The sequence below is a fragment of the Panulirus ornatus genome, chromosome 55 (genome assembly GCF_036320965.1).
Source record: "Panulirus ornatus isolate Po-2019 chromosome 55, ASM3632096v1, whole genome shotgun sequence".
Taxonomy (NCBI): Eukaryota; Metazoa; Arthropoda; class Malacostraca; order Decapoda; family Palinuridae; genus Panulirus; species Panulirus ornatus.
In genome coordinates, this window is record NC_092278.1 from 23,937,556 (window position 1) to 23,963,036 (window position 25,481).

The following is a 25,481-nucleotide window of genomic DNA, read 5'->3' on the forward strand; positions in this document are numbered from 1 at the left end:
CATTTATTCAATAATTCTTATTTGATTTCTAAGTATCCCTTTTGTGACTATCTTTATCTTAATAGACCCTCTCAAAAAGAGTCAGCTGTTGTTTGTTGACAGAACTAACCATATGCCTGCTACTGTCGAGGAAAGGTATACTTTCAAAGTGAGTGTATGTGGTCTTCGAATTAACACCTGAAGAGGGTGTTAAAGGTTTTACGATTGGTAGATATAACATGAAAGTGACGGCCTTCATGATCCTGGCAATTGATAGGCCTGGCGCCCAAACAACCAGCTAACATTGCTACGTTGCTACAAAACGCATGTGATAGGTGAAGAAATAAGCTTCGTGTCAAAGAATAGGTTAGAAATCAGTTAAAGAGTAAGAATGACACTGACTGGAGTAAGTATAACAAAGTCCTACAAAATATCTTTCATAACTTTTGTTTCTAGAACAACATATAGTACAACAGCAAAACAAATAAAAAATGCGAAACATTGACAACAACACCTGCCGTGGATGACGTGCTGGCCATGTCGCCTCCTTCAGTTTACGTAATGGACCGTTTACTGACAATCTCTTTGTATTAGATATGGCTAGATCATCAGTAACCAGTCCCACCTGTGCATTAAGTAAGAAACTAAATTTCATTTTTTGAAATCTAGGCATTTACTGCCCACATAACAATTACTGGAATGATTAAGGTTTAGGCTGGAACTGAAGTAAAACTGTAAAGGGATATTATTTCTCGCATTATTACTGATATCTTTAAAATAATCGTCAGTATCAAAATTTCAGCCGTCTACAAACCTAAGGGGAATTACGTCAAAAAAGAATTAACGATGGGCTGTGGTTTCCTTATATATATATATATATATATATATATATATATATATATATATATATATATATATATATACACAGTAGGGTTGAGGGTCAATTCAATTGGGAGGTGAGTTTGAATGGAGAAAAACTGGAGGAAGTGAAGTGTTTTAGATATCTGGGAGTGGATCTGGCAGCGGATGGAACCATGGAAGCGGAAGTGGATCATAGGGTGGGGGAGGGGGCGAAAATTCTGGGAGCCTTGAAGAATGTGTGGAAGTCGAGAACATTATCTCGGAAAGCAAAAATGGGTATGTTTGAAGGAATAGTGGTTCCAACAATGTTGTATGGTTGCGAGGAGTGGACTATGGATAGAGTTGTGCGCAGGAGGATGGATGTGCTGGAAATGAGATGTTTGAGGACAATGTGTGGTGTGAGGTGGTTTGATCGAGTAAGTAACGTAAGGGTAAGAGAGATGTGTGGAAATAAAAAGAGCGTGGTTGAGAGAGCAGAAGAGGGTGTTTTGAAATGGTTTGGTCACATGGAGAGAATGAGTGAGGAAAGATTGACCAAGAGGATATATGTGTCGGAGGTGGAGGGAACGAGAAGAGGGAGACCAAATTGGAGGTGGAAAGATGGAGTGAAAAAGATTTTGTGTGATCGGGGCCTGAACATGCAGGAGGGTGAAAGGAGGGCAAAGAATAGAGTGAATTGGAGCGATGTGGTATACCGGGGTTGACGTGCTGTCAGTGGATTGAATCAAGGCATGTGTATGGGGGTGGGTTGGGCCATTTCTTTCGTCTGTTTCCTTGCGCTACCTCGCAAACGCGGGAGACAGCGACAAAGCAAAAAAAAAAAAAAAAAATATATATATATATATATATATATATATATATATATATATATATATATATATATACATATATATATATATATATATATATATATATATATATATATATATATATATATATATATAATGTATATATATATATATATATATATATATATATATATATATATTTTTTTTTTTAACTATTCGCCATTTCCCGCGTTAGCGAGGTAGCGTTTAGAACAGAGGACTGGGCCTTTTTTTGGAATATCCTCACCTGGCCCCCTCTGTTCCTTCCCTTGGAAAATTAAAAAAAAAAAAAAAAGAAACGAGAGGAGGATTTCCAGCCCCCCGCTCCCTCCCCTTTTAAAAAGTCGCCTTCTACGATACGTGGGAAGTATTCTTAATCCCCTATCCCCAGGGATAATATATATATATATATATATATATATATATATATATATATATATATATATATATATATATATATATAACATTAAGTAACGGAGTATGTTTGCCTTTGGGAATATAAGGACGAGAGAGGTATAAAGAAACGGAAAACGCAACAAATACTGCATCAGCAGGAATAAGGGCGTGAAACTGTCAGGACTGTAACTACTATTGGCACATTAGGAGAGGTGGTTGCATGATAGAGACAAAAGAGTTCTCGAGGTCCTTTTTCTGCAGAAGGCGTTGTTGACAAGGTTTCAAAGTTGTACTCAGGAGGATGGAGGTGTTACGAAGTCCAGTTGTTGTGCTGTAGGAGAAAGGTGGCATGACTAAGGTTGAAGTCCCTCAGGCCTTATGACCATCATAGGTCGATGGCTGTAAAACTCAACAACAACTACAGTGAAGTCCCATTGGTGAGGGAGTAGGCGGGTGGTCTTCCAAAGTCCTTTGGTTGTTTTTGTCAGGAAAGAGGCGTTACCGAGGTTTTTGTGGTACATCAGGGATGAGCATACACAAAACCCCTTGGCTCTTCTGCAGGAGGGACGGGGCACAGTTAGTGTCACAAGGTTGCTCCAGACATTTTCAGATGAAGTTACCCCTGGTGCCCATAATATAACCAAGCATGACATGTCAGCGGTGCGTGAATTACAAGACCCACAGGCACTACATCTGATACCCTAAGATTTTGCTTAGCACTAAAGTCATTTATACCATCTGGGATGTAAGCTATAGTCGTAAAGACGTGGGGAGCTCTACGTGAATCATGAATGCAAGCGGGAAGGGCTGTCAAGCGACACAGGGAGTACCTGTCCCATGACCTCATGAGATAGTTTAAGATACTGAACATATCCCTGTTATCTCTGGCGTTAACTGTAACTATAAACATTTGGTTGTGATAACGTAGGGAGTAGTACACCAACCATGATTACATGAAAGGGCTATGGATGAACGCAGGGAATGCGTCACTGTAGTACTCCTACTCCCAACCTTTCCTTTTTAGGGGACGCTTGATTGGAGTAGATGTTTCAGATGGCTGGACATCTAGTGCTGGCGGAAAGTCAGATCAGTGATGTCCACATGGGTACTGATGGTCTTGGTGTCAGTGAGAATGTTGCGTCGGAATGAATGTGACAGGCTGGTTGTATTCTTGAAAAGAGATAGTCATGCCAGACCTGTGAAACAAAAGCAGGGGCAGTTGACAGTAGAACCAGGTCTGGTTAGGTCTTGGAGAACGCAATAATATTGAATTGATATTGACAAGATCGTGAACCTACCATGCCAAGTAGGCACTGCTGGTTAAGGGGAGATAGGAGTCCCATAGTGCTGCCATGGAAGATAGGAAGTGTTGTCTGGGTCTCACAGTGCAACTGTAGGAGTTAGGAGGCGTTGTGAGGTCCTGTGGTTGTGTGCAGGATAGGTGTTGCAAAGGTCATGAGTTACTGTTTTAGGAAGGAGGAAGCATTGCAAAAGTCCTGTATCGCTGCTGCAAAAGGCGTTGCCGATGTACCATCGTGCTACTGCAGGTAGGAGGAGGCATTCCCAAGGTCCCGTAATCTTTTTCTGCTCGGGGCTGGGTAGTTATGCCAAGGTCCCGTTGTCTTGCTGCAAGTGGAAGGAATCATTACTAAGATCCTGTGGTGCCGCAGCAGAACGGACGAGGCGAGGCCCGTCATATGATGGCTCAAGATATCTTACATGTTTTACAGATGGAAGCGCTCTCCTTATATTCGTAATATAACCAACGATGTGGCAAAAATACATGGCTTATAAAGGCTGTTAGGGCCCGCTTTGCTGGCTGCGCTGCACCTGATACCGTGTGGTTGCAAAAGGCAGAGATGATTCACGCCATCTGTGCACTGGTGGCGGAAGCTATGGGTTGTCCACCTTGCCTAAGTAGTTGGCATGCTCTGCCTTATTAAGGTTCCACCACCGCTGATATCAGATGGATTATTTTAATTAATATTACATCATCAGCGAATGATTAAGGTACATATCATAAACGCAAACAACTTGATTTTCCCAATTCAGTTTTCTGAACACACTTCTAACATTATTACAGGTTTAAAGTAGAAGTATCACCAGCCTATGTTCTCCTCTCTTTGACAAGATGCTTTTTACTAAACAAAATGTTGGGAGAGTTTTCTACATGAAATGACAGAAACCATGGAAAGAGAGAAAAAGAATAGGATAGGTTCGCTTTCAATTAAGCCTTCCCAAATGGTAAGAGCTTCCCATAAATGGTAAACGTTCTTACTGTGTGTGAAGATCTACGTTAAGTATGACTATGATTGAGATGGGTTGTGGGACGACGATGACATAGGTTGTGGGACGACGGTGTAACCATTCACCTAAAAGTCCCTCATACAAGCAAGGTTGTGAAATACAATATTGTCGCCATGTCGGGAGGCGTGCGAGAAATTTGCAGACTTTAGACTGACCGAGAAAGGACGTCGCTACAAATACCTTAGAAGTTTTAGAAGAATCAAACCTGATAAACCTCAATAAATACACATTAAGCACTTAGATTGTGAAGCAACAATGCACACAAGAATTTCATTATGGATTGCATTACATTAAAATGATTAATGTTTGCTAAAATTCTGGTCCTCCATTAGATTCATACGCTGTCTGGGTCCGTCACTGAGTTGACAGTACCAGAAAAAATTAATGACATTTTGTGAAGTCTGTGGAGAAAGTGAGTTGTTCAGATTTCAGCAAGATCTATCAACTGAAAGATCTCTGTTGAGGAATCCATAACTGGACAATTTAAAAAGGTGGAAAAGTTGGTCATTCAGGTGTGGGTGTTGATATATTGCAAGTGCCTGTTACGCTAGAGGAGGGGAAGACCCCTAGAGTTACAGTCTTTATAATCCAGACAAAACAGTTAACACTGCTAATGGTGTGAACGGTGTAAAACGTGTTATTTATGTCATGTCTGGGTTCTAACTTATAGTTCCTAAATATCCGAAATTCTTGTACACAATCGAGAATGTGGGTAATTAATGGCTTTGTACATTTTTCAGGTTTTTGCTCTAATTTCCATGGTATTAGTGGACCTTGAACTCCAGATTTCGATACATATCTAGTTTAGGGTCACATCTTAATTAATTTGAATGTTACTAATTTGGTGGTATAAGATTATTTTATATCTAATTTGCTATTAGCTTAGAACATTTAAGAAATCTTGTTTTGCAATGCCTGTTTTTTTAAAGTGAAATATCAAGGCAATTTATCAGTTTACTTTCACATCGAAAATAGCAATGGAATGTATCTATCTGTGTTTATATAGTAAGATGTTTATATAGTTTGTTGTAATTATATAGTAAGATGTTTATATAGTTTGTTGTAATTCAGAAATACTTGCAGATTATACTTTCATTGAATGGTGTATAAGGTGACTTAATAAAGGAAGAAAAATATGGAGTTGAAATAAAAGTAGTTATTACACATAAAAAAATTAACAATATACAAAAGTTTTACCTAACCTCCCTTGCTATCAAGATTTATTGTGATTTTCTATGATTTGGCAGAATATGCCACTCATGCCCATGAAGATAGATTACCAGTGTGGTGTCAGATGTCAATAAAAAGATGACAATGCCACTCCCATTAAGAAATGAGTATAATGCTGGTATATTTCTACAATTATTTTGGGTACTGGGTAAGATTTTCATAGGTTCCATTGATATATTGATATTACCTACTTTTACATTACCTTCATATTCTCTCTGTTATGTGTAACTGTTTGCTTCATTTAATAGCTTAGAATAAAATGTAATGCTCCAGATACGCTCCCTGCAGAGCAAAATCATTTAATATTCAAAGCTAATACCGATGCAGAGCATGACTGTGAGCATTATATGTACTGAATGATTTTAGAAAAAAGGTGATAGTTACTTAACGTAATAAGAGTGGAATTACACTTGTAAAAAAAATTAAAACATAAAACCTCTCTCATTGACTGAAATTGTTCTGCTGCTGGGGTTAACGTGACTTCTCGTGATATCTGTTTGTTGAAGCCCATCTCCAATTTTACAAAATGCAGTTGGTGTGACAGCCCCACTTTAATTATAATATTAAATATTATGATAGATTTGGCTACTAGAGGGTTATATGAGATTTTAAGAGATCCTTTTGAATTTTTTCATTTATTGTTTACTTTGTCATTAATTAACTTGATATTTCCCCATTTATTCTACATTTCCTTTATTTGATAATGAACAGTAAGATATGATGTGTACTTTCATTCTGTGTGATTCTAATTTAAGCTCTGCACTAGCCTTGCAGAACAAAATTACTTGATATCCAGATCTAATACTGTTGTAGAATTATAACAGATTTTACTGATTTTTGCTGCACAATATCTACATTTTTTAAGGAGACTGAGAGAAAGGCTGGTCACAGCTGGCAGATTAGAGTGTTCCTTGTTTGCCTTTGGCCTCTCAGACATGAGTGTTTAACTCAGAAGCAATTGTAATTACTCTAGAAGCATGACTGGAGCGTATTTTGTTTATTGATGAACTGCACATTCTCTCTGATTTGCATAGCTCTCCCCACTTTTGAAGTATATATTATTAAAGGAAAATATAATGATACAAATTTGCTTCACATATGTTAATTAACCCTTACAATACATTACAATAATAGATATAATTTGTTTTAAATTCACAGGAGAAATAGCCTTAAAAGCGTTTCTTCAAGATGAATGAGACATCATTTAGGCTGGCTGAACGTATGGTTCCATCCACATACTTACAGCAGGCAGCAGAGACTAGAGCAACACGGGAAAAGAAGATTAGGATCCTCATTGATCAGGTATGGTCTGTGCATACTGTTGTTCTAGGACTAAGGTGAAAACTAAAACTCATAGGTTGCTGGGCAAATTATGACAGATTCACCCCTTTCCCATAATGGACCTTGGATTTCATTTTCATGTTTTTTCTTTCTCCTCCATAGCCATCCATCAACCTTACCCATTACTTTTGTTTACCCAATGTATAAGTCTAATGATTCCATTTATTTGCATTCTTTACCATCATCCCTTTTATCTTTCACAGTCACCCATCATTTCTCATGATAACCTGCACACCATTCTTAAGTCTTTGTTATGGATCTCACAGGGAGTTTGCTATGCTTTTGAAAATTGGCAGATTAAAGATTAATAAAACACTAACAGTAGGTCTCTCTAGACCTATAGCCTGGGTGACGAAAATAGATAAACCTAAACATTGTAACATGAAAAATAATGAATGTATTAGATATTATATGAAAACCTGAGAATGTTGTGTAACTGTTGTAATTATTTTTCTTGCAAGCAGCTGTTTCATATATACATATCATTCTACTATTAAATAGTGCTGCCATATGTGAGGGTGGAATTATAAATGTAGATATCATTCTTTCTTGATGAATCATCTAAGTATGAAAAATGACACACTAAGAAGTGCTTTCCTTGACAAGAAAGCTCATGTTAAGTATGCATGTGAATTGAGTGTTTATTCCAATTCCATCCCATATAATGAAGGGAGTTTAAGTGTCTAAAATATGATAGATCTGATCCTTTATCTTTACCTGTTTTAGTATTTCTGCTCTTTCTGACATGTAATATCTCTGAATATCTTTCCAAATATTCTTTTTCAGAGTACAAACAAATGAAAACTGCTTTGCATGTAACCACTCCAATGTGTAGAAAATTTTATCGTAACATTTTCAGTAATGGCTAGTATGGTAGCTAACTGTTTGAGTGAAAATTCTGCATGGACAATTATTACCATGGAATGATGTCCAGAGTTATTGCATTTAATAATGTAATGTTATTATACAGCGCAAGTGTCCCGAAGAAGGCTGGGATGATGCTACCATAGAACAGATACTGAATGATCTAGCTTTGATGGATAGTAATAATTTTCCTCATAACTGTGGAGTTGGAGAAAGAGAAGCAAGAATATATTCAGGTGAGATTTCTTTTAACCAGATTTTTCATTTATTGCAGTATTTCATCTTCCTTTTGGGTATGAAATACTGTACTTTATACATTCATTAATCCATATACCCTGATGATTGGTGATAAATGGCTGGGAAGATATGAATCAACTTTTGTCTTAATATTGTGAATGAATATTTGGTTGATGCTGCTTTTACCTGAAACATTAATAAACATAGATTATGATACATGACCATGATTATTAGAATATTTCAGATTATGATACATGACCATGATTATTAGAATATTTCTCTATTGCACATTTGCAAGTAAGGAATTTTGTCAACCAGGTCTTTTTAAGGATTTTTATATAATCTAAAACAATGTACACCTTATCCCCCTAAGGGTATTTCAGACAAATATGTCAGAGGAATGACAGGATTGGATGCAGTGGAGCCAATTTGTATAAGGAGGTGGTGTGCTAAGTGTATAAAATCTGCACCTATTTCACCCCCTGGAATAGAGAATGGATTTAATGATGATAGATAAAGTTTTAAGCAATGTAACCATATCTCTACATACAAGAACAACAGTTTTGTCAAAAAAGGATAGGTGATAAATGAAAACCCTATAAGAATATAGAGGAATGTGGGACTTTTTCTTTTAATTATTCAGATATTAGTTTTAAACAAGATATTGATCTATTGAGGTTGTTACATATATTAAATATTTTAGTGTGATTCAGGAGTATTATCTCATTGATAAATCATATGAGCATTATGAATGTAAGTATGCTAGTATGACTCTGTATATTGTTTCCAGGGCTTGTGGCACGTCGTCACTACCGTTTAGGTCATGGTGTGGGGCGATCTGGTGATATTGCAGAGGTTCAGCCTAAAGCAGCTGGTTCCAGTCTTATAAACAAGCTTACCAATGCCATGGTATTAGATGTTATAAGAAATATTGGTGAGACACCTGTTTTAATTCAATATTCATTTATTCAGATGCGACTGCTGGTTTTAGAAAGAAATATATTGTGAAGATTTACTCCATTGATATCCATTATGCCATTTCCCACTACAGTCATGTGACCTATTCAGAATTACTTTCAAATGCAATTGTCATAGATGATTTCTGTGGTGCAAATGCTTTTGTTAATCATTTTATATTCAGTATTCTGTGTTGATACTCTCCTTAGTACATCATCCTCAACTGTATCAAATTTTTTCACTTTGTTGTCCTTTGTGAACCTCTTCATACATCTGTGTAATATTACAGATGCTCCCAAACTTACAATGGTTTGATAACAATTTTTTTACTTTACAGTGGCGCCATAGCAGTACAAATTCAGTAGAAACTGTACTTCAGATTTTGAATTTTGATCTATTCCTGGGCTAGCGAAATGTGGGACTATATTCTCTTGTGATAATGCACAGCGGCAGCACGCCACAGCTTCCAGTCAGCCATGCGATCATGAGTTTAAGCAACTGTTACTCTACAGTGTACTGTGTTTCCAGTGCTTTTGTTTTGTGTTTTTGCATCCCACCATGTTTACAAAACACCCATCTGTGTCTCTTGGCTGTGGTGAGAGGAAGAGGAAGGCAGTTACCCTTGAGATGAGATGAAGTTAGAGATAATTCCCAACATGAAGTTATACCCAAAGCACCGAGAAAGTTCAGAGCGAAGAAACACTTTATTATAAAATAGGCTTTATCATAAGATAGGCTTTGTATGAGATTATTTTGTCCAACTATAGGCTAATGTAAGTGTTCTTAGAACAGTGTTTTTTTGTGTTTTGTGTTTTTGCATCCCACCATGCTTACAAAACACCCATCTGTGTTTCCTGGCTGTGGTGAGAGGAAGAGGAAGACAGTTACCCTTGAGATGAAGTTAGAGATAATTCCCGGCATGAAGTTATGCCCAAGGCACTGAGAAAGTTCAGAGCAAAGAAACACTTTATTATAAAACACTTTATTATGAAATGGGCTTTATTATGAAATAGGCTTCATTATAAAATAGTCTTTGTGTGAGGTTATTTTGTCCAACTGTAGGCTAATGTAAGTGTTCTGAGAACGTTTAAGGTAGACTAGGCCAAGCTATAATGTTCGGTAGGTTAGATGTACAGTAGTAAATCTATTTTTTACTACAATATTTTCAACTTACGATGATTTTATTTTGAATGTAACCCTATTGTAAGTTAAGGAGTATCTGTTCTTGTTTTTACGTATTTGCCATGTACAGAGAAAGAGTTCTGTGCTCATGGGGCTGAATCTGTTGAACATTCTTTGCCATCCAGTAATCTTTTATTCACTTGCTTACTGCTGGCATTCATAGTTGCATTCCTTAGTCTGTTCCAACCATCTGCCACCCTTACAATAGTACAATACTTCTTTGTGTGCTTTCTAACAAGCTTTTTGTCATAGCCTCTGATTACTCTTAAACTATCCTGCTACTCCTCATTACCCTACGTTTGTTCTCATTAACTTGCAGCTCCCTCCTTTCTCACAATCTTCAAAACTTAAGATGCCAGCTTCTGGACCTTATCTCTGGAGTCTTCCATCAAAGCTGTGTCATCTTGCCTTTCTCTCTCTCTGCCCTTCAGCATAATTTAGAGCTCTACCTTGATCATAGACCCTCTCATTTACCTCTCTCACCCCTCTGTCCATTGACATTAAACAGCAATGATGATATTGCATACCCTTGATACAGAGATATCCTTACTTGGAAACACTTACCCTTCTCCTTTCCCAATTGCCCTTATGTTTATTTCCTGGTAAAAACTCCTCTGTGTATTTTGTAGCTTTCCTCCTGCACCAAGTATTTTTAACATCTGCATGGTATCACTGCCAGCCCTATCATACACTTTCTTCAGATCCATAAATGCCCCATAAAAATCTGTGGCATCATGCTACAAAATGTGTGTTTGCATCTCTGCATAGGCAATGGTACTCTTTTTTCCTGCTCTCTCACATCATTTACATTCATAGATTCACGATGCTTTATGGATGCTTGGTTTTGTGACTCTTCATTCCTCATCCTACTTACATTCCTTAAAATCTTCATTCCTCATCCTACTTACATTCCTTAAAATTACTTGAGGTGGAATAAATTTTTGTTTCTGTTCACCTTTTTATGAATCTGCAGTTGTAGCCCCATTAGCATGAACAGAAGTTGTTGGAGTTGTAGCAGATTTCAAGGAAAGCACATTTACGTTCCACTAAAGATAGCATTTTAGAGAGAGAATGAATGGAGAATACCTAGCAATGTGAAGTAAGATGGAAAAGTTTACAAGAAAGCCATAAGTAAGCTGGAAAGGAGTGATGATAGGTTTTTGTGTGATGGGGATCCCATTCAGAGGTTATTAAAGATATGCAATCTTTGATGATGGAGGACCTGTGTATGAAGGCCATGTTTATAGCAAAAAGAAAGATTTTTAGGATATGGAAAGAAGTTTAAATCTTTTGTGTGTTAGAAACAATATTTGAGGTACATGAACATGAAAATGTTCATAAAAATTTTCTTTTAAGCTCAGAAGGAAGGTATTATAATTTATTTTTTAGTTTCAGGCATTCTTGTGAAATGGTATTTAGTCAAAAGATTTTTAATTTTTAGGGATGAAAAAAACTGCTGGGTGCTTAGTCGTTCCCCTAGCTACTGGTATGAGTATGGTGCTGTGCTTGTTGACCATAAGACAGCAGCGGCAGGGGGCTAAGTATGTGATATGGCCACGCATTGATCAAAAATCTTGCTTCAAAGCAATTATTACTGCAGGTAAGGCACAGTGGTATGAAAAAAAAATTCAGTATTAGAAAACTAAGGAGATGAAAAGGAGGCTTTGGGGGAATTTTGGCCTGAACACAGGAAGGCAAGAGGTGTACATTTTATGAAATGACTTAGATCAACATGGTATAATGAGTGCAGTGTGTTAAAAGTGGGCTGAACAGGAGTAAGGGAAATAATGAAGGTAAACAGTGGAGTAGTCTTTGGAGCTTGGCTATAGATGCTAAACAGTCGAGTAGTCTTTGGAGCTTGGCTGTAGGTGCTAGAGGCTGATTTCATTAACACTTTATAATACCTGACAGGAAGTGACTGGATGTTCACACTGAGGCCTTTGTCCATTTGTTCTTGATGTCATTGTACTAAAGTGCGAAAGGCAATTAGGTGTGAAAAGAAAACTTGCGAGACAAATTTTTAGTTTGGAAATGATAAAAGTAATCTGTCATCATATCCAAGAGGTCACACTTGTTCCTGTCCAATCAGAGAAACGGTATCTGTACTTGAGAAGTCCAAGCTTTCCAATACAAGAACGGTCTCCCCAGATAACTAACCCCACATGGGCAAACCAGTTACAGGCCCAAAGAATTGAAAACAACCTAGTTAATATTACCTTCTCACCCATAATGCACTGACAGCAGGTCACCCTTGTATATCATAACTCTAATTTGCTCCATCCTATGCACATCTTACATCCTCAAGCATGTTTAGGCCCTGGTTGCTCAAAGTATCTGACACTCCATCCCTCCATCTCATCCTCAGTTTACCCCTCCTCGAAATACAGTCTGTAAGAACTAACTGCAGTAGTAACTACAACATAATCAACACCTACACACCCTTTCATATATACTTCCCTGCTGCAGGACCTGGCCAACATACCCAACACCTATCCCTGTTGAGAGAATTCAGTGCCCACCATCCCACTTGGCTTGATATTCACACTTAAGATCCATGAGGTGAACTCATAAAATAAGCGCACCCTTTTAACATCATCCCCATAACCAGACTCCCAGACTCCCATCCCACCACCTCCAGTTGCTGACATCACAAAATTTGTACCTTTTCCTCACCTGCACTGGACACAAGACCACTTAGATGAAATGTCCATTGACTGCTTGCCCATAGTGTTCAGAGTGACATTGATTATGAGAAAAACACTGTAATTTCTCTTCATAAGATAAAGGTCATTAACTAGAAAAATAGTATGAAATTAATAGAAAGATGTGATATCAGTTTCAGCTAAAGCTTTTCCAGCTATAACATAGTAAAACATTAGAATGCACTACAGTACCACCAGATGTCAACATGAAAACTATTAATACTTTTGAATTACAGCCAGTCATATGTTTCAGTGATGAAAATGAGATGTAGATATGCCTGTCGAAGGAGGATAAACACACATTAATATCTCTTTTCTTCAGAAAACCTTGACATTTTTTGTTTCAGATCTGAGCCTCTTCTCATGAGTATCCAGCTTCAGATTTTTTTTTTTTTCTATCCGTTTCCCATTTCCCACTGTAGTGAGGTAGTATCAAGAATAGATACCTAAGCTCAGTCATTCAGAAATTTACTCTCATATAAACTTCCCATATCAGTATTTGCTCTCTGTACTGCATTGTGCATCTTCATTGTTTTTTATCCAGCTAACTGTTGTGCTGTAAGAAGAGGTGTTTGGGGAGGTGCCTTCTGATTTACCATCCTATATCCATCTCAGGATTAGTGAGCTCATTGCTGTTCTCCAGTAGATAACAAGTACCTTGATTTCTGTCTTTCCCATGTACTCCCATTTATTGCTTTGTCAATTTTCCCTCCCCCTTGCTCCCTCCACTTTTGATATTTTGTTCCCATCAGTCAGCTTGATTAGCTCTCTTAATCAGACCACATGTCACTTATCCTTTCCAGATGTCCAAACCATTTCAGAACATCTTGATCAGCTGATACAGTCAAACCTTTTTTTGCTACACATTCACATTATGATTCCTTACTATATAGCATCCACAGGCATTTTATTTCCAATATTTACATCAGGGAAATAGTACAGGATGTTTTCAGTGTAAGTTTGTGTGGATAGGATCTGGAGAAAGTTGAAAAGTCACCCTCAGTGAGTCTGTATCATCAGTTCATGAAAGTGAGCAGTTTTGTCAAAGAAATTCTCACTCCAGAGAAGTTCATCCTTTCCTGCTGCTGATTTTAGCCCATTGTTAGTGCTGCAGTAGCCCTCTGTAAGGGTGCTGGTGCTACATGATTAAATTATTTATAAAGTAGAGAAGTCCTTATAGTGTGTTATAGACATGAATATGGAGTCCTAAATGCAAAGGATAAGAAGAGGTTTAAATATACAACTAAAATTAATGAAACTGTGCAAAATTTTCAGGTCTTGAACCAGTTGTTATAGAGAATTGCTTAGAAGGTGATGAACTTAGAACTGACGTATTGGAGATTGAGAAACAGATCAGCTTGCTTGGACCTAATTCTATTGTAGCTGTCATGACAACAACCAGTTGCTTTGCTCCACGTGCTATTGACAAGTTGGAAGAGGTACATTTTTGCTTTATATCTTAAGAGCCTAAAGATTCATGTTTTATGTTCCTTCCTGGAGAGGCAGCAGCTGCCTGGAAAATATTAATTAACCAGTTCAGCATTTTGACATGTTTGTAATTCAATATACCACAGCCAGTAACATTCTTTCAGTTTTTCATGATAAATGATACTTTTTAAGTGGGCAGATCCTCAGATATCAGATATGAGAGTAATAGCACCATAATCATTCTTTGATAACAGCAAAAGATCCGAGCCTGTATTTAGTTAACTTGGTTTATGACTTTTGAAAAGTGTCACACTTTCATGTAAGATTAAGAAGTCTCATATGCTACAGAGCTCCTTTTATGTTAATAACTTTATCCAAGGTAGTTATAACTATCATTAGTTTTTTAAAAGTGAACTTCAGAAATGTTATGAGAAAATATAGAAAAACGATCTTTTATGTATTTTGTATGTGGTGATAATGCAGATTTATTTTTTGCAGGTAGCAGTATTATGTGCTAAGTTAGGGGTACCTCACTTAATCAATAATGCTTATGGTCTGCAATCTTCAAAGTGCTTACATCATATACAACAGGCTGTGAGGTAATTACAATAATATATCTTTTTTTAATGTTTAGGAATAATTATGCAATTGTACTTGTGCATACAACTGACCAAGGTGATTTATTACTCTGTAATATGTCACATTTCTCATTAAGTGTTCCATATTTTGGCAACTCCCATACATCAATACATGATTCATGATATGATGCTGATATTTTTAGAACTTCCTGCTCAGTTACATGAATGTTGCCTCATCTGTAATCTGGGGTGGTTGTCTTTTGCTTTCTTTTATTATTTTCGTGTATTTTGTCCTAGAGTGGCATCCATCAGAGTGTCCAAGATCTAGTACAATAAGAAAGCACATTACACTTACAGCTGTGAAAGAGATGGAAATTCTATTGAAGTTGATGAAGGAAAAGTCAATTCATAATCTGTTTGACCATTTTGATGTGTTTTTGGTGATATATTACTTGAAAAGCTCCTAAAGTTCTTTTCTGAAACTAAGAGTAGAACAATGCATGGGGCAATGATTAGAAATGAGTTAGCTTTAGAAATTCTTCACAGGGTAGTTATGTTTATTTATGTCATGTCATAAGCTGCCTAAAAGGAAGAGGTGAGAAGTTGTCTGCAGATATGGAGAATTACAGCATCCAGGCAAAGAAAATCAGAGAAAAGCCACTACCATTGCTGATACCATCACCAGTACCACCATTGTTATTAACACCATTGGTAGCACTCCCATCTCTAGAGTGACTGTTACCAGCATCATCACAAAAACCATCACAGCCACTGACACCACCTACATTATTGTTACCACCTCAACATCACCAGCATCACTCATACTATCACAGCCACCTCACCATCATTACTATCACCATTACCATCATTAACATCATGAAATCTCCCAACTGACTCTTAAAAACTTCACCAAATGCTTATTAACCATTTTTAGGTTTTGATGTATCTTTTAAAGTAAGCCAAAATATATCATTCTTTACAACTTGTTTTAAATATTCATATATCATTTTCATGCAAAAAAGTGTAGTATAGTCATTAGGTTTTTGTGATGTGCTTCCATGATTTCAGTCTGTCAGTATATCAGTTCCCAGCATAAGGAAGAAAGATTTAGGTGATGAAATTTTTTGTGGTGAGCATATCCTTACAAATAATAAAGTATCAGAAAAGGAAATGGTCAAAGCAATTAATCAACTTAAAAGGAACGCAGCACCATGACCTGATGGAATCTAGCTGTATTTCTGAAATGGACAAAAATGACTTTTGCAAAACCTTACAAGATTTTGTTGAGGCATAGCATAGACTAATCTAATATAGCAAATGTATGCAAACTGGTTTACATAACAAGGGAGGATCCAAAATTGATACCAAACAATGTAGACTAGTTAGCCTAATGTTACATGTAATCAGAATGTACAAAAGAGTGACAGAGAAACATTATGGAACTTCTTATTAGCAAGTTTCATAAATGAAGGCCTGCACAGATTTGTACTGGCTAAAAGTATGCCAACACACCCAGTTCACTATAATGACACAGTGAAACTCTTAAGTGCTAACTTTTAAACTTTATCTGACTCTAACCTTGAAGCTCCATCATTTAGATGTAAACTTATTAACTCATGTGTTCAAACTTTTCACCGCCAAATTCTTTCCCCATAGCTGATGACTGTTACGTATTTGTTGTTACCAGTTGGTAACATGATATTGTAATGTGTCTGTTAAGAACATGGTACTTTTACGTGTCTGTCAGGAACAAGTTACTGTCACCTGATTTTTAGGGACACTACTTTTCTTGTGCATTTGTAGTACATTGTTCCTATATATCTGTTAAGAAGTTGTTGCTATTTTCTCACTGAAAGGAATATTGTTCTTTTACATTCCTTATAGATAGAAAGAGAATGGGTATCTTATGATGACATACAGGACTCAGTTTAGACTAAGTGATTTGGATAAGGGTAGGGCTCGGTGATGTAAGTGGAAACTTAAACAGGAAAGATTGAGAGGATGTTGAGTTTGTATCTCTTTAATAAGAGATACATAGGTACACACACAGCATTACCCCACTTTGACCTGTGGTCCTGCCCTGTGAATGTGGTTGATGTCCTGAGCACTATGTCAGCTCCATAGAAAATAGAGGTTACTCTTGTATTAGGAGGGTATGGTAAGGTTTTAGATAAATGAAACATTATGAATTCTTTATGGCATTATCACAACCCATGTTCTTGCTATTTACAGTTCCACAGTGACTCAGTCCCAGGTCAGATTGGAGACATTAGAGTGCACAATGCATATTTTGTATCTTGATAGGCATGACGTTTAAAATAGGATGGTTTACGAGAACTAATTTCACAACAGTTCAATCTTCTGTGTATTTGACATAAGTGCTTGGGAAAGATTTCAATAGACATTTTTTGGCCAGATGTATGATCTGAATTTAAGATACCATTCCAGCATTTATCCATAGACAAGAATACCTTTTTTGATATTCAAAACAAAGGCTTTTATGAAGAATCTTTACCAAACACATTGGCTGTTGATGGTCATCAAAGACTTGTGGCATTAAATGAGATAGGTGGAGAATTATGTGTTCAAGAACTATGTGGATGGCTTTATCAGATTTTTTCCTGTAATTATTTTGAAGGGATTATCAGTGCCTTTTTTGCAGCATTACGCAGTACATTTTGTATCATTACCCTCCGTTATTTCCTCAACAGAGTGGGCCGTGTTGATGCATTTGTGCAAAGTACGGACAAGAATTTTATGGTACCAGTTGGAGGTGCAGTGATTGCTGGATTTGATGCCAAATTCATTGAACAGGTTGGCAAAATGTATCCTGGTAAGAACAACAAGCATATTTTCCGGCTTAGAAGCACATTTGATACAAACTTTATAATCATTTGATAGAAATTGGTAAGATTAAGATTAACATTTATTACTTCAGCCTCAGCATTGGCATCTTGTAAAACTTTTATAGTTTGTGTAGAAGGCTGACTTTTATATAGCATCTTCAAAATATAATATTTACATGATTATGCATATTTTTCATGTTTTTGTATTAGTCTTTCATCTTTCCTTATTTTTTCCTTAATACAAAGCAAGTAGTTACCCTATGCATTGTCTTTGTAATAAAGTTGGTTTCCCTATATCTCCAGTTTTAAGGCATTGTAACTGTTAATAAAAAGATACAGGTTAAAAGATAGCAGACCTTTAGGATTTTTCTTTTTCAGGCAATGAATTGCATTCCATGACCACTTATAGCGGTACCTTCATGGATGATCACATCACGTATTACGTTGAATTACAATATATTCCTCTAATCCTGCATCTTTTATGAAGATGTCCAATATCAAAGAGTTTTGTGTTCATATCGTGTCATTCAGCTACATTTCATTTTGAGACTTGTAGCATATTATGCTAATAGAAAAATTAGTCATTACAAGAATCTAATGAAGAAACTCATTATTCATGTCTTGAAAGATAGATAAGTAGTTACAAATTTCTCTGTAAACTTTGAACCATTACAAACACCATAGAATATACTTTTTTATGCTTTGTTGCAGGCCGAGCATCAAGTAGCCCAGTGGTGGATTTATTCATAACATTACTTTCAATGGGCTTGAAAGGTTATAAACAACTTCTAGAGGAAAGAAAGGTGTTAAAAACTCTCCTGTATGGACAAATGGTGTCTGTTGCTCAGAAACATGGACTGCATGTTCTCAACACAAAAAATAACCCAATATCTCTTGGTAGGTATTATTTTTGTTATTAGACTCTATTCAGCTCCCTTGTATTGAATATAATATTTCCTTGAGCTATGACATGACAAATTGCTTAAACATGGTACTTCAATCTACTTACTAAAGTAATCCCTTATCGTGAGTCACAAGCCTCTGAGAAGCTGTCTGTCTCAAGTCAGGTGGACTTAAGATATCAGTCATCTACACTTAGATATATCCAACCTTTGGTTAACTGCACCCTTATACCCCAGTGGTGTGTTCTTCAAGAAAGGCATGCACTCAGCACTATGCTGTTTTTTCTTATTTCTTTTTCAATTTGTTTAAGCATTTGACAGAGTGAACTATGTTGTTATTTGAGGAAGTAGTAAAAAATATATTTGCTTTGCTAGGCCATTTTACATTATAGACAATATTTATATTAAAAGAAAAAAACAAAGAAAATATCAAAGTAAATTGAGAGAATGGATCAAAAAGATTTTTATAAATAGAAGATTCAATACAGAAGCGAATGGGGCCATATCTAAACTGGAGGATAAGGAACATTATCAACATTGATGACAGAAGTAAAAGAAAGTATTATCAGATGTCTTTTTAGTTCACTTGAGAATGAGTAGAGTAATTGGATCAGAAGACAAAAAGAATGAGTAAATTATAGATCAGAAGACACTGAAGAATGCAAAATGACCTTTATGAAAATTTTGAATGGGGAGAAGAAAACCAGATGGAATTTAATGCAGAAGAATTTGGACAAAGGAGGTCAAGGAGTATATCAGTGATACCCTATAATGGCACAGAAGGGAAAAACAGAAAATGAAGCAAACAGCAAAGATCTTGTTATCATGATTGAGAAACTTGAATTCAAGGAACATTAGTAATAAGATAGTGCTCTCAAGTGAAATGGTAATTGATATGGTACTGACAACATTTGTTATATGAAACAGAAAACTAATGATGAAAATATTCAGTGTTAATAGAAGCAAGATTCAGTACTGCTGTGTCATATTGTAACAAAGTTAGTTTCTTGTAATATTGAATATAGGATTAACTGTATGTGCTGAGTAATTTGAAATTAAACCGTGACTATTTATTGAAAATCACTTCAGTGGACTAGCCTTTTCTTTTAAATTTTGATAGTGTTTGGGACTTAAAACATTATAGAGAGTAAGCCTTTTTCCCACTAAAAATTTGATTTGATTACAATTGAACTTTTTTACTTCATATTTATTTCATTATGCCATATTCTTTAATTTATTTTTGTTACAGCCATGACAGTTCCAAATCCTTTGGGCTCTTCATTAACTGAGCTTGGGGCTATGATGTTCTTGCGTGGTATCTCTGGCACTCGGGTTATTAGCACAACAGGTGTCAAAACCATTGCTGGTGTAGAATTCATTGGTGAGTTACAAATCTTGTTAGGAATAGAATGTGGATGTTTTGGCAATATACAGCCTAAAGAAGTATCCTTTTCGCCCCAGTTTTTCAACTTCCTGTATCTCAGGTATAGTAGAAAATTTTGCATTGTGGGCATTATGGTAAAGTATAGGATGTTGCTTAAGAAATCATTCTTGGGCTGGTTCAAAGTTAAAATTTTGCAGTATTCATTGTAAAATATAAATTCTTGACTATAAAAAGAAATATATGGTGTGGGAGGAAAGTTGTTAGAAGCAGTGAAAAGTTTTTATCGAGGATGTAAGGCATGTGTACGTGTAGGAAGAGAGGAAAGTGATTGGTTCTCAGTGAATGTAGGTTTGCGGCAGGGGTGTGTGATGTCTCCATGGTTGTTTAATTTGTTTATGGATGGGGTTGTTAGGGAGATAAATGCAAGAGTTTTGGAAAGAGGGGCAAGTATGAAGTCTGTTGGGGATGAGAGAGCTTGGGAAGTGAGTCAGTTGTTGTTCACTGATGATACAGCGCTGGTGGCTGATTCATGTGAGAAACTGCAGAAGCTGGTGACTGAGTTTGGTAAAGTGTGTGGAAGAAGAAAGTTAAGAGTAAATGTGAATAAGAGCAAGGTTATTAGGTACAGTAGGGTTGAGGGTCAAGTCAATTGGGAGGTGAGTTTGAATGGAGAAAAACTGGAGGAAGTGAAGTGTTTTAGATATCTGGGAGTGGATCTGGCAGCGGATGGAACCATGGAAGCGGAAGTGGATCATAGGGTGGGGGAGGGGCGAAAATTTTGGGGGCCTTGAAGAATGTGTGGAAGTCGAGAACATTATCTCGGAAAGCAAAAATGGGTATGTTTGAAGGAATAGTGGTTCCAACAATGTTGTATGGTTGCGAGGCGTGGGCTATGGATAGAGTTGTGCGCAGGAGGATGGATGTGCTGGAAATGAGATGTTTGAGGACAATGTGTGGTGTGAGGTGGTTTGATCGAGTGAGTAACGTAAGGGTAAGAGAGATATGTGGAAATAAAAAGAGCGTGGTTGAGAGAGCAGAAGAGGGTGTTTTGAAGTGGTTTGGGCACATGGAGAGAATGAGTGAGGAAAGATTGACCAAGAGGATATATGTGTCGGAGGTGGAGGGAACGAGGAGAAGAGGGAGACCAAATTGGAGGTGGAAAGATGGAGTGAAAAAGATTTTGTGTGATCGGGGCCTGAACATGCAGGAGGGTGAAAGGAGGGCAAGGAATAGAGTGAATTGGAGCGATTTGGTATACCGGGGTTGACGTGCTGTCAGTGGATTGAATCAAGGCATGTGAAGCATCTGGGGTAAACCATGGAAAGCTGTGTAGGTATGTATATTTGCGTGTGTGGACGTATGTATATACATGTGTATGGGGGGGGTTGGGCCATTTCTTTCGTCTGTTTCCTTGCGCTACCTCGCAAACGCAGGAGACAGCGACAAAGTATAATAGATAAATAAAATAAAAAAGAAATACCAAAAAGCTCTCAACTTACTTCTCACCATGTTAGAATCATTGATTTTGATTGTGGGTAAATTTTCACTTGATCTAACAGATAACTTAACGTGATATGCATTTCTCTTTCTTGAGTTCAGTTTCATGTCATTGATTCAAATTTATCCCAACATTTTAGGTAGGACATGTAGTAGGCAAAATGTTTTCCTTTATACACAATGTATATTCTTTAGATTTTGGGAATTGAAAGTTTTCTGAGTGAAACTTTGCAGCATTATCAATTTTTAGTAGTTTTGTTGTCAGATCATTTGTACTAGTTTTGTGCTCATGGATATTACTTGTGAAATTTTGCTCTTGCTTTGACCTTTTCAGTGCTATTGATGTAAATATTCGCATATGTATCAGGATGCTATTGGTATCTGTCTACACATGTAAACCCTTGCCACAAGTATGATCATTATAAAATCTGCTGGTTGATTATAGATGAAAACTCAAACAAAGGATGCAACATCTGGTTTTATTGTAGTGTACGATAATTCTCTGTAATCATGATGTTTCAAGATGTTATATTTATTGTACCATTAATAGTTCAATGGCCTCGATATTCATATTTAAATTCCAGGTAAATGAAATTCAGATTCTTTATGAAATGAAAAAATTTATCCTAATTAGAAATGAAGATTAGGGGTGTGTAATATTAATGTTGTAATTAGAATCTATGGCTTTTTTAAATTTGGTGCATATTCATTTGAATAGAACATAACATGAAGCATCACTAATGTATATAATGTATACACTATTTTCCATAGCCCATATACATGGATTTAAAGTCCCCTTTCATTATGTTTAGATTTCATATATTTGAATATCACTCAAAACCTAGTTTGATGATTTAAGTCCATTTTATTTCCATAGGTTGGGGCAGTCACTCTAAGAACTATCCGCAGCCTTATCTCACAGCATCAGCAAGTATTGGCATGAGAAAAGAGGATGTAGATCTCTTTGTTCAGCGGCTTGATAAATGTTTGGAAAAGTTCAAATGCAGCAAAACTTTAAAACCTTCTCCCAACTTGGAAGAAGATAAGTACATTGTAAACTTGAAAGAAAAGGAAGCAAAAACTGCAAATAACTCTGTGAAGTAGTGGATATATACCACATGTATCTGAAGTATTTTAGGTAGACCTCCATTCTGAAATTCTTAGTTCTGAACAGTGTTCACATTTGGATTTTTTCAGATTATAAATACTGATTTTTGAAGTGGGGAGTTTCAATATTCACATGTTACTTGTATGCAATATTGGTAATTATATGATGGATATAACATTTAATAACTCATGCCTTTTTTCATAACCAATTACTTTTTCCGCTCCATTGTGGTATCATTGGGATCAGAGACACAACAGCCTCACTTTGTACACATCCTTTCTCATGGTGTACTATGACTGCTTCATGTCTTGATTTTGCCATTTTAGAGCACATCATCCCCTGTATACCATGCCACATCTACTCAAATTATTGTATCCCGTATGTGACTCGCCCTCAAGACTTTTAAGACCCTGATGTCTGAGAGCCTCGTTCATTCCATCCTTCCATCTCCTTTGCCTGCCATTTTTGTAAAGTTTGCTTGTAGGTAGGTACTATACTTCCCCTTCCTCTCCAGTTCTGACATGTAAATCTTAGTCAATCAGTCTTTGCTCTTATTCTCCATTTATCCAAACCATTTCAGCACACCATGGTCAGCCCTCTCAGTCATACTGCTGTTACTGCAACACGTCTATTTTACTCTGTTACACTTTACATAGTCAGGCCACCTCACACCATGAATTGAACTTGGGCATTTTATTTCCAACTCATCTTCCTTGTTCTGCTCTTTTGCACTCATTGCCCAAGACTCCCATCCATGCAACAGTGTCAGGGCTATTATACCTTCATATTAATTTATGTAATTAAGTAACCCCAGGAACCCTTTTGTAGGGCTCTTATCTTTAAGGCTGCACAATCAGTATCAGAGAATTGACCTAATCTGCCCACTTCCCATTCAATTTAGTAACTGCCAGAACATTAAGGTTCCTCTCTTCAAACATGATATCTATTTCTCCTGTCTCATCCATGCACATTCAGACAGACCAGCCTGAGTTTTCAAGGAGGAGTTGTTGTTCAGCTTTTTCTTGTTCTTGTTTTTTGGAAAGTGATGGTACAAGGAGAGGAGAGGTTTCCATCCTCCTTCTGCCTCTCTTAGTCACCTCATACAATATATGGAACTTAAGTTTTCCTACTACCTTATCTCTAAGGATAAACGAAATTGTGATATAGGGTAAAGAATCATGCAAATTATGTGATATTAAGTGTTATGTAGGATATGGAGAGAAATTTTATGTTAATGGATTGATTTAAACAATCCCATTGTATCTGGGGCAAATAGAAACAAAAGGAACCAGGGACAAGGAGGGAAATTTTTTTTTTTTTTTTTTTTTTTTTTTTTTTATACTTTGTCGCTGTCTCCCGCGTTTGCGAGGTAGCGCGAGGAAACAGACGAAAGAAATGGCCCAACCCCCATACACACGTACATACACACGTCCACACACGCAAATATACATACCTACACAGCTTTCCATGGTTTACCCCAGACGCTTCACATGCCTTGATTCAATCCACTGACAGCACGTCAACCCCTGTATACCACATCGCTCCAATTCACTCTATTCCTTGCCCTCCTTTCACCCTCCTGCATGTTCAGGCCCCGATCACACAAAATCTTTTTCACTCCATCTTTCCACCTCCAATTTGGTCTCCCTCTTCTCCTCGTTCCCTCCACCTCCGACACATATATCCTCTTGGTCAATCTTTCCTCACTCATTCTCTCCATGTGCCCAAACCATTTCAAAACACCCTCTTCTGCTCTCTCAACCACGCTCTTTTTATTTCCACACATCTCTCTTACCCTTACGTTACTTACTCGATCAAACCACCTCACACCACACATTGTCCTCAAACATCTCATTTCCAGCACATCCATCCTCCTGCGCACAACTCTATCCATAGCCCACGCCTCGCAACCATACAACATTGTTGGAACCACTATTCCTTCAAACATACCCATTTTTGCTTTCCGAGATAATGTTCTCGACTTCCACACATTTTTCAAGGCTCCCAAAATTTTCGCCCCCTCCCCCACCCTATGATCCACTTCCGCTTCCATGGTTCCATCCGCTGACAGATCCACTCCCAGATATCTAAAACACTTCACTTCCTCCAGTTTTTCTCCATTCAAACTCACCTCCCAATTGACTTGACCCTCAACCCTACTGTACCTAATAACCTTGCTCTTATTCACATTTACTCTTAACTTTCTTCTTCCACACACTTTACCAAACTCAGTCACCAGCTTCTGCAGTTTCTCACATGAATCAGCCACCAGCGCTGTATCATCAGCGAACAACAACTGACTCACTTCCCAAGCTCTCTCATCCCCAACAGACTTCATACTTGCCCCTCTTTCCAAAACTCTTGCATTTACCTCCCTAACAACCCCATCCATAAACAAATTAAACAACCATGGAGACATCACACACCCCTGCCGCAAACCTACATTCACTGAGAACCAATCACTTTCCTCTCTTCCTACACGTACACATGCCTTACATCCTCGATAAAAACTTTTCACTGCTTCTAACAACTTGCCTCCCACACCATATATTCTTAATACCTTCCACAGAGCATCTCTATCAACTCTATCATATGCCTTCTCCAGATCCATAAATGCTACATACAAATCCATTTGCTTTTCTAAGTATTTCTCACATACATTCTTCAAAGCAAACACCTGATCCACACATCCTCTACCACTTCTGAAACCGCACTGCTCTTCCCCAATCTGATGCTCTGTACATGCCTTCACCCTCTCAATCAATACCCTCCCATATAGTTTACCAGGAATACTCAACAAACTTATACCTCTGTAATTTGAGCACTCACTCTTATCCCCTTTGCCTTTGTACAAT

At 37.1% G+C, this 25,481-nt stretch overlaps 1 protein-coding gene across 9 annotated transcripts; it reads left to right on the top strand.

Annotated features, from left to right (window-relative positions):
* Positions 1–74: 74 nt before the first annotated feature.
* On the top strand, positions 75–22,737 carry SecS (Sec synthetase). 9 transcript variants are annotated; one of them, XM_071693164.1, is made up of 11 exons: positions 75–148; positions 6,759–6,902; positions 7,912–8,041; positions 8,833–8,976; positions 11,623–11,781; positions 14,159–14,322; positions 14,810–14,910; positions 17,601–17,722; positions 18,447–18,632; positions 19,887–20,018; positions 22,396–22,737. In XM_071693164.1, the coding sequence occupies exons 2-11, from the start codon at positions 6,789–6,791 to the stop codon at positions 22,620–22,622; spliced, it is 1,479 nt and encodes a 492-aa protein (XP_071549265.1). In that variant the 5' UTR covers positions 75–148; positions 6,759–6,788; the 3' UTR covers positions 22,623–22,737. The 9 variants fall into 9 exon arrangements, with proteins under 9 accessions (XP_071549265.1, XP_071549270.1, XP_071549272.1 ...); XM_071693169.1 differs by having other exon boundaries at positions 105–135; XM_071693171.1 differs by lacking the exon at positions 75–148 and adding an exon at positions 296–314.
* Positions 22,738–25,481: the final 2,744 nt, after the last annotated feature.

Coding starts and splice junctions, on each gene's coding strand:
- SecS (XM_071693164.1), top strand. CDS start 6,789: ATGAATGAGACATCATTTAGGCTGGCTGAACGTATGGTTCCATCCACA. Junction 6,903..7,911: donor TTAGGATCCTCATTGATCAG/GTATGGTCTGTG, acceptor GTTATTATACAG/CGCAAGTGTCCCGAAGAAGG. Junction 18,633..19,886: donor AAATAACCCAATATCTCTTG/GTAGGTATTATT, acceptor TTTTTGTTACAG/CCATGACAGTTCCAAATCCT.